This window comes from Elephantulus edwardii, unplaced genomic scaffold (assembly GCF_000299155.1).
Source record: "Elephantulus edwardii isolate Elephantulus edwardi_28Jun2011 unplaced genomic scaffold, EleEdw1.0 scaffold00369, whole genome shotgun sequence".
NCBI classification, from domain to species: domain Eukaryota; kingdom Metazoa; phylum Chordata; class Mammalia; order Macroscelidea; family Macroscelididae; genus Elephantulus; species Elephantulus edwardii.
The window spans coordinates 1,550,550-1,560,169 of NW_006400119.1; the positions used below are offsets into that span (position 1 = coordinate 1,550,550).

General features: G+C 36.5%; 1 protein-coding gene across 1 annotated transcript in view; it reads right to left on the bottom strand.

Annotated features, from left to right (window-relative positions):
- FASTKD1 (FAST kinase domains 1) overlaps positions 1–9,620 on the bottom strand; it is a 41,725-nt gene that overhangs the window by 18,083 nt on the left and 14,022 nt on the right. Inside the window, 2 exon segments of the mRNA XM_006902114.1 lie at positions 7,065–7,196; positions 8,097–8,207. Coding sequence (XP_006902176.1) covers positions 7,065–7,196; positions 8,097–8,207 — 243 coding nt within the window.

Below are 9,620 nucleotides of genomic sequence, written 5' to 3' on the forward strand. Positions count from 1 at the left end.
TTTGAGCTGTGGTGCTGGAGAAGAGTATTGAATGTACCATGGACTGCCAGGAAAACAAATAGATTCATCTTGGAGAGAATTAAACCAAGCTACTCCTTGGAGACAAGGATTCTGGGGCTTCGTCTGACATTCTTTGGTCATCTTGTAAGGAAAGACCAGTCCTTGGAGAAGGACATCATGCTTGGGAGTGTAGAGGGCAGGCACAGGAGCGGAAGGCCCTTTAGGAGATGGATTGATTCTGTGACTGGGGCAATTGGGATGAGTGTGTTGGAGACAGTGAGATTGGTACAGGACAGAATAGAGTTTAGGGCTGTTATACATAGGGTCACTACGAGTCGCAAGCGACTCGATGGCACATAACAACAACATCACTGATAGCACATGCAAGCAATATTCAGCTGTAAATTATCTAAAAACGACTGGAACAGCAAGAACGTCAACAGAGAACTGCCAGAAGGACAGGATTGGTTTAGAAGATGCCATGGCACTAGGGATATTATAGCTACAGTTAGATGGATCTTGGCTGAAAGCAGAGTACCAGCAGAATGTCTGTGTTTCACTGACTAAGCAAAGGCATTTGACTATGTAGATCATAACAAAGTATGGCTCACTCTGAAAAAAATGGGAATCCCAGAACACTTGATTGTGCTTATGTGAAATCTATACTTGGACCAGGACATAGTCATCAGAACAGAGCAAGGAAACACTACATGGTTTAAAATATGTAAGAGTATGCATCAAGCATGTGTCCTATCTCCGTATCTTTTCAATCTATATGCACAACAGATTATCCAAGAGGCTGGGCTCTATGAGGAGAATTGTGGCATTAGGATTGGAGGTAAACTCATCATCAACAATCTACCTTCAGCAACCCTGCTTGCTGAAACTGAGGAGGACCTGAAGTACTTGCTGCAGAAGGTCAAGAACTGCAGCCTTCAATATGTATTGAAGCTCCACATCAAGAAAACAAAGATTCTCACCACTGGGACGAATGGCAGCATCATAATAGATGGTGAAGAGATTGAGATTGTTAACAGATTCCGTTTGCTTGGCTCTACAACCAATAATCTTGGTACCAGCAGCCAAAAAACTAAAAGATTAATTACATTGGGAAAGTCTGCTGTCAGAGACTTCTCCAAAGTACTAAAAAGCAAAGTCGACAGTCTGGAGACTAAGTTGCACTTGATACAGGCCGTGGTCTTTGCAATCACTTGCTATGCATCAGAAAGCTGGACAAAGACTAGGGATGATAGAAGGAGAATTGATGCCTTTGAGCTGTGGTGCTAGAGAAGAGTATTGAATATATACCATGGACTACTAGGAGAACAAACAAGTTCATCCTCGTGAGGGTGAAGCCAGGTTGCTCCTTAGAGGCAAGGCTTCCGAAGCTTTGGACAAGTTGCAATGTGGGATCAGTCTTTGGAGAGGGAGGGTGGAGGGACAGCGTAGGAGAGGAAGACCCTCAATGAGGTGGATTGATTCAGTGACTGGGTTAATAGGGGTAGATGTGTTGGAGACAATTTGGCAAGGGATAGAGCAGGGTTTAGGGCTGTTGTGCAGAGGGTGTCTATGAATCACAGGTGACCTGACAGCACATAACAACAACAACTTAGTCAGAAAATATTACTGTTTATAGACACACATACATACAGAGAAGGAAGGAAAGAAAGAGAAGTGAAAACTAAGTAAATACTGATAGAATTGAAGAGAAAAATAGATAGCTCTACAACAACAGTGACAGACAGGGAACTCCCGTGACCTAGCATATAACAAATTGCACAGCTAATCCAAAGGCCAAGCCTCTCTGGCATTTAAAATCCACCAACAGCTTTGTGAGAGAAAGATGGGCCATCACCGCAGCTACTGTCAGTTATTGGGTCAGCTGTCAGTTCATCAAGTGTTCTGTAAATTTTCACTCAAATTACACATAAAAGGAATTTTTAAAGAAGAAAGGTAAATTAAAACTAAAACATAAAAAAGGAAATGATAGATCAGACATTTTTAAAAAATTTAAAACAGAAACAGTAGAGAGAATAAAAGAATTGCTGCGTTATTGCTGTTATGTGCCATCGAGCCACTGTGACCTGATGTACAGCAGCTCTGAACCTTTATCTGTCCTGAGCCAGTATCACTAATTCCAACACACCAACCACCATTGTCCCAGTCACTGTATCAATCCATTTCATCTGGGTTAAAAGATCATTAAAACTGACACACTTTTTGAGAGACTGACAAAGAAAAGATAATAAAAATAATCAGAATAAAAAAATGAAAAGAGGGCATTATAATTGACCTGTTATAAGCATAGAAAATTATGACAAACTATGAACACTTGTATGGCAACAGACTGAATACTCAAGATGAAATAGATAATTTCTTGAAGGCATACAATTGACCCAAAAACTAACTCAAGATGAAACTCAAGTCTCAACAGAGCTACAAGAAAAGATTAAATCAATGATAATAAAACTTCCCAGTAGTAACAATAAAAAGTCTTTAATGGCTTCTTTTGAGAATTCTATCAAATATTTAGAGAAGAATTGATGCCAGTACTGTTTAAACTCTTCAAAAGATTAAGAAAAGCATATTTTCTAATTTATTCTACAAAGCAAGAATAACATGGATATCAAAACCAGACTCAGTCACTACTGTCCAAATCCTGAGCAAGGTACTAGCAAACAGAATTTAGCAGCATATTAAAAGAGACATTTGTCATGATCAAGTTGGATTTCTTCCAGAGAGCAGGCATAATTCAAAATTAGAAAATCAATCAACCTGAAATACAACATCAATGTGATGAAGGAAAAAATGTCTGGTTAGTTCTATGAATGCAAAAGCATTTGATAAAACCTAATACCTTTCTTGATGAAATATATAATTAAGAATAGAATAGAAGAAAAGTTCCTCAATATGATTCCACAATGATTTCATATGTGAGCCAATATTCACCATTATGTTTAATGAAAAATGGCTAAGATCTTTCCCCTAGAAATTAGAACAAAGAGCCTGTTTGCACCGTTTATATTAACAATTACATTAGAAGGGATCTCTGCTGGCTTAGTGGTAAGGCACTGCACTGCCAATGCAAAGGTTTCCAGTTCAAATCCACAAGTTGCTCTGTGAGAGAAAGATGGGCAATCAACTCCTATGCAACTTACTGACTCTAAAAACTTACCAGTCATGTAGGGGTTGGTTCCAACTCGATGATACCTAACAACAACACTGTATTAGAAGTCCTAGTCAGAGCATTAAGACAAGAAATAAAATATATCAAGATGAGAAGCTAAGTATCGCTATTCACCAACAATACTATTTAGAAAACTCCATGGAGTTCACAAGAAAACTTTTAGCTCTAACAGACGTGTAACCTAATGAAAAGACAAAAAACCCAATCATAAAATGGACAAAGGACCTGAATAGACATTTCACCAAAGAGGAAACTTAAATGGCCCAATTAAAAATAGAATTGGAATAGCAATTTCACATAGGTATAGACCTAAGAGACTTGAAAAGTAGAAACTTAACATAGTACAACATGTTTACTGCAGCAGTATTCATAATAACCAAAAGGCAAAACCAATTTAAATATTCACCAACAGATGAATGGATAAACAAAATGTGGTACATATGTACTACAGTATACTATTAAGTCAATAGAAGAAATGAAGTATTGATACATGCCACAGTCTGCATGGAGCTTAAAGACATTACTAATAAATGAAATAAGCCAATCATAAGAGGAAAAATCTTATTTTTCATTTATTATGAAAATATATGAAGACCAAAGATTATTAGTAGTTCCTAGAGCAAGGGAACACCACAATGTTTAAAATCAAGAAGAGTGTGTGCACCCTTTCTCCATACCTATTCAATCTTTATGCACAATGAGCAAATCATTGAAGAAACAAACTGACTCCACGAAGGACAGGAGACTTATCAACAACCTGCATTATGCAGATGATACAAACTTGCTTGCTGAAAGTGAGAATTTGAAATGTGTGCTGCTGAAGATCAAATACAACCTTGTTTATGAAGTACATTTCAAAAGACTAAAATCCTCACCACTGGGCCAATAGACAACATTATATTGGAGAAAAAACTGAAATCATAAATGACTTCATCTTACTTGGCTCCACAATCTACACCTTTGGCACCAGCAGTCAAAATATCAAAAGACTTATTACAATGGGAAAATCTGCCCTCAGGGGCCTCTCCAATTGAGGAGCAATTATGTCTGTGTGAAGACTACAGTACACTTGATTCGGGTGCAACAATTAATGGATTTTAAAAAAAAAAAGTACGATGATTCAGGCCATGGTCTTTTCAATCACTTGCTATAAATACATCTGAGGCCTGGACAATGGGTAAGGGTAACAGAAGAATTGATCCCCTCAAGTTGTGGTGTTGGAGAAAATTACTGAATATTCCGTGGACTGCCAAAAGAAGAAATAGGTATGTCTTACAGAAAGTGCAAGCAGAGTGCGCCTTGGAGGTAAGGATGGCAAAATTTTGTCTCATATTTTGGGTATGTTGGTAGGGAGAAGCTATTACTCGGAAAGGGACATCATACTTGGAAAGGTTGAAGTTCAGTGAAAGTGAGAATGACTTTTAATGAGATGGACTCACACTGTGTCTACAACAGTGGGCTCAAGTATGTCAGAAATGATGAGGATGGCACAGGATAAGACAGGGTTCAGATCTGTTGTTCACAGGGTTGCTATGAATCATACTCACCTCAGCGGTACATAATAACCACCACAACAGGGGCAGAGGGAGATGGAAAGAGGGGATTAAAGATGATGGAAAAATTGCATTGATTGAACAGTAAGTGCTATCACTGTTATACACCTATAAAAAGCTGAACTGGTAAAAGTAATAGATACAAGGGGCGGGGGGGGCGGGCAGGGAAAGTAGCTACTGAAATATGACCAAACACTTCACGAGATTTTTGGCATTTTAGAGTCGTGATTTCATGGGATACCAAGTTAAATGGCTTAATGGGTTTAGTGCTCTATCTCTTAGTTCACTATGTAGTACCCTGAGTCTTAAAAGTTTACAAGAATCCGGCGAGCTCTGGTGGCCTAGTGGCAAGAAGCTGCACTGCATTCTCAGAGGTACACGGTTCGAATCCACCAGATGCACTGCTGGAGAAGGAGGAACAATCTCCTCCTGTACCAGTCAGATCTGATTTGACGGTACCCACAAAAAATAACAAAATAAAATAAAAAATTAAAAAAAAAAAATTTACTAAAAGTTTACAAGAATCCATTCAAGGCACAATAACTGTGTAGTTTGTATTCCCCTAGAGGAACAAATAGGAGTCATGAATAGGAGGAAGAAATGGAACGTGTGACTGTCTCAATAACAACTATCTCTTTTGCTGTGAGACCAGAAGAATTGAATGGTGCCTGGCCACCATTACAGAACAGTCTAATCAAAGATCCTACAGAATAATCCTGATCAAAAAGGTATAGAACAGTTTCTCAAATTTGCATGGACTCTAAACTTTCTGAAGCCATGGAGGGTGGATAAACCCTCCAAGTGTTTTGACCTTACACAATCTTTAATGAAAAATATCACCTGAACTTCTCTTGAAACCAGTAAAACAGGTCTGCCTTGAGCATTATTCTATGGGAACTATCTTCCTGGGATCAAATTAACACCACCACCACAAAAAAAAATTTAATTAGCCTTAGGGACTATAAATTAATAATGAAGGAACAATTCAGAAAAGAAGGCTGAGAATGGCTGTACAACTCCAAGAATGTAATCACTGTCACTAAGGTGTATGTGTACTACTGAAGTGGTATACATTTTGCTACATATATTCTCAATGATGACAACAGAAACAATACCCACACAAAATATATGTCTGAGTCAGTTTATAATAATTAATTTAGAAGATATAATTTCTTTTCAAGTTAGAGGCCGTTTATACCAAACTCCATGCTAAATAGAAAAAGGTTGACTAAATAATATGTAAATAATCACCTTAATAAAGAAAAGTTAATTCTATATGGTAAATGTCTTTATAGAAACCTAATATACCAACTCTCATTAATATAATGCCACCTCTCATTCTTCTGTTTAAATATTTTTTAGACCTGACAGTTGCCAGTTTACGATAAAGATGTCTTTCAACGATATGCCAATCTTTTGTCTTTTAGAAACTATAAGAAGAAATGAAACTAGTAATAAAAATTGGAAGAGAAAAATATTTTTCATTTCATGCAAATTATTACCCTCATTTTTAAAATTAAAGAAAAATTTGTGAGAAATTCCATTTTAGCCCAATGAAAGCCAATGGAAAATTTTTAAACTTCCTAGTTTAAAGATTAATGTTAAATCCAGGGAAAAATCAGAAATTTTAAATTTTGAATGAAAAGTCCATTGTAACTAACATTATTCCTCTAAACTGTTTAAAATTTAAATATCTTATAAAATTAAGTAAAAAAAAATTTACTTCAGATAGGCCAGTGACCAGATTACGGTCCCTAACTTTATAATAGGTCAATAAAGAGATTGTTGTTGTTGTTGTTATGTGCCGTCGAGTCGTTTGAGTAAAGAGATTAAGGTCCCTAAATATGAATGATACTGAAAGGAGTTTTGCTTTCTTAAGCAGTCCCAATCGTTTCAAAGTTATTGCATTCCTGCAGGAAAGGAAGATGCCTGCTTCACACCCAGTAGGGAAGTCAACTGCCCTATTAACCTTATTCGTTGTATCATAGAGTCAGAACCAAACCATAGCTCACCCTCTGGTGAGTTTTCAGAGGCAGTTACTTGCATGGGAGCAACTGCCTATCCTTCTTCCATGGAGCAGCTGGTGGCCTCAAATCATTGGCCTTTGGGATTGCAACACAGCTTCTTGCTCATTTACACTTGAAAATATTTCAAGAGCAAGTATCAATAGGTTGGACATGAGGAGAGATAACTGTCATAAATTTTTCATTTTAAGGCAGTTGATTTTTTTCAAAGAATTCCACCCAATTCTGCACATGATTAAATAAAACAAATGTTTTAGCTAGATTATGAAGTAAAAGTAAACACTTGCCATTGACTCTTACCGAAGCAGTAATTCTTTGAGTTTCACAAAAACATCTTTGCTTTGAAACCGCAGAAAAATCAGTGCTCGAGTTATTTTCAGTAACTCTAGTGGTTTATAGTCATCCAAATGTTTATGCACAATTGAAGCAATTCTAAAAATAATGAGAACATACATAATTACCAATTCATTCACTTACAGAGGACAGAAAAATAATTTTATTTTGTACATAAAATTATGGACTATCAGTCACATTTCAAATCCTCCTTTAGTAAAAAGTAAGTTACTACTAACAAGTTAACTGGGAGTTCTAGTGGCATAGTCGGTACAGAGCTATACTACTAACTCAAAGGTTGCACCCCTTTCTGGTTCTAATGCACTGGAGGTTCCTTGGGAGAACAGGCAAATTTTTTCCATGCAATTTATAGACTCTTGCGGGAGGATCAGGTATGAGTTACATCTGACTTGACAGCAATGAGCTTGAGCTTGAGATTGAGCTTGAACTACTAACAAGTAGGAAATATAACTTAATTTTCTTCCTTCACACATTGGGCCTCTAGTGGAGGTCTTCAAAGCAACTGAAAATACTAAAAGGCAGTAAACGGAAGGAAATAGGCAGAGGAATATTAAAATAAAGGAGCATACACTAATAAAAATGTAAGCATTTAGTTTGAACTACAAGTTTTTTCTTCTTAAATTAAAATTTCTAGTTAACAAATATGTCAATGTATGGTATAATGATTTCAAGATAACAACTACTGGGTGAGACAATTAAAATTCACGCAGATGTTAAATATTCTATAGAATATTGTCCTTTAGCAAAGTGAAATCCTTGTGCTACACTGTTTTCCTGAATTATAATGATATGCTTGTGTGTATATAGCAAGAGCGGAGCAAACGAAAGATTTCATAAATAATTTAATCATCTCTATTTTGAAAAATAAGCTAGAAAATAATTAAACAATATCTTAGGTGTTAATGCCTTATTTCTCAAAAAACAGCCAGATAATGGAGGAGAATAAAAACTTAACACCATAATTTAAGGAAAGACTACTTTTTAACCAGTTGTGCATTTCTACTTTCCATCTGTTCCAGTGATCCCAACACTGCCAGGGCCTGGTGGCTGGTCAGCTCCTCTGACATCAACAGCATTGTTGATATAAGTCTACAAGAAAAGAATATTTATGTATTGAAAACCTTACAGAAAATATTTTCTGGTAACAGTTACTTGTTAAGGAATAGGGGGAAACTAATATAAAAAGAAACTGAATTTAATATGTAATTGCAATTTTCTCTCCAAACAACTGAGAATATAAAATATTAGGAAAAATAAGTAATATATAAAATTGTTTTCTCCAAAGCAAGTAAGGCCCCAGTATAACATAGGTATAAAATATTTTCCTAAATACTTTACTTAATAATTTTCAAAAGGTTAGAAAGTTTATAAAATACACTGACTTCATATTATTCATTATTAGAGAGCTAAGAAACCAATGAAAGATATCCAAAAATTATATCTTAACACATTGTCAATAAAACTTGACCAGTAAGCCAAATAACACTGAAATCTCACATACTAAATTCATGGTGTAACATTGTAAACTCAAAATTTACATTTGTAAACAGCCCATTTTGATTCTACAAACAGTGCTTATAGTTCATTGCTTTGAGTAAGAACTGCTTATATATATATTATAGCTGACCCTCCACATGGTTTTCAGAGGATGTTAATCACAAGGAAGGAGATTATGCATCGTTTCTTTTGCTGAGCAACTGCTGGATTCAAACTACCTGCCTTTGGGATGTCAGTGCAACTTCTTACCCACTAAGCCAACAGAGTTCCCTTAAGTAATAAGTCACGAGAGAAACAAGAAAATATTCATCTTTCTCTTGCAGAGGAGCTGGTGGATTCCAACTAGGTGCCTGTGGGTAGACAGCACAGCTCCTCACCACCAGGTCACCAGAGAACGTTCCCTTAAGTAACAAGAATACTGATAAAGTATACCTGTTGGAATAATTTATAAAGCAGATTTAAAATCGGAGACTAACAGGATAAAGTTGCGGTGTTTTTTTTTTCTAGTCATCTTAGATAGCTCTAAACCATCCTTCACATTCAGGTTTATCAAAGTTTGAAACTAAGCCTGACACTTTTTCTCAGTCACTTCAGACTGCCATTTTCCCCTAGTAAACTATGAAATCGTATTTTCATATTTCCATTATACATTATTAGGGTGCTCTGTGGCTTAGTGGCAAGGAGTTGTATTACCACCCCAAAGGTACACGGTTCAAATCCACCAGCTGCTCAGGGGAAGAAATGTGAACAATCTCCTCTCATGTAATTTACTGCACTGCAAATCTGCTGGAAAGTAAGCTATGAGTTGGTTTCAACACAATGGTACACAAAAGCATTTTACATTTCTAGAGCTCTAGTGGTGCAGAGGCTAAGCACATTCCGTTACTAACTGAAAAGCCAACATTTTTTGACAAGCACTGTGGCATTTGGACAAGAACAAACTGGGAGGAGGGTAGAGAGAATAGTGCAACAATGAATGAGTGGAAGCCCAAAATCTCTGTAAAT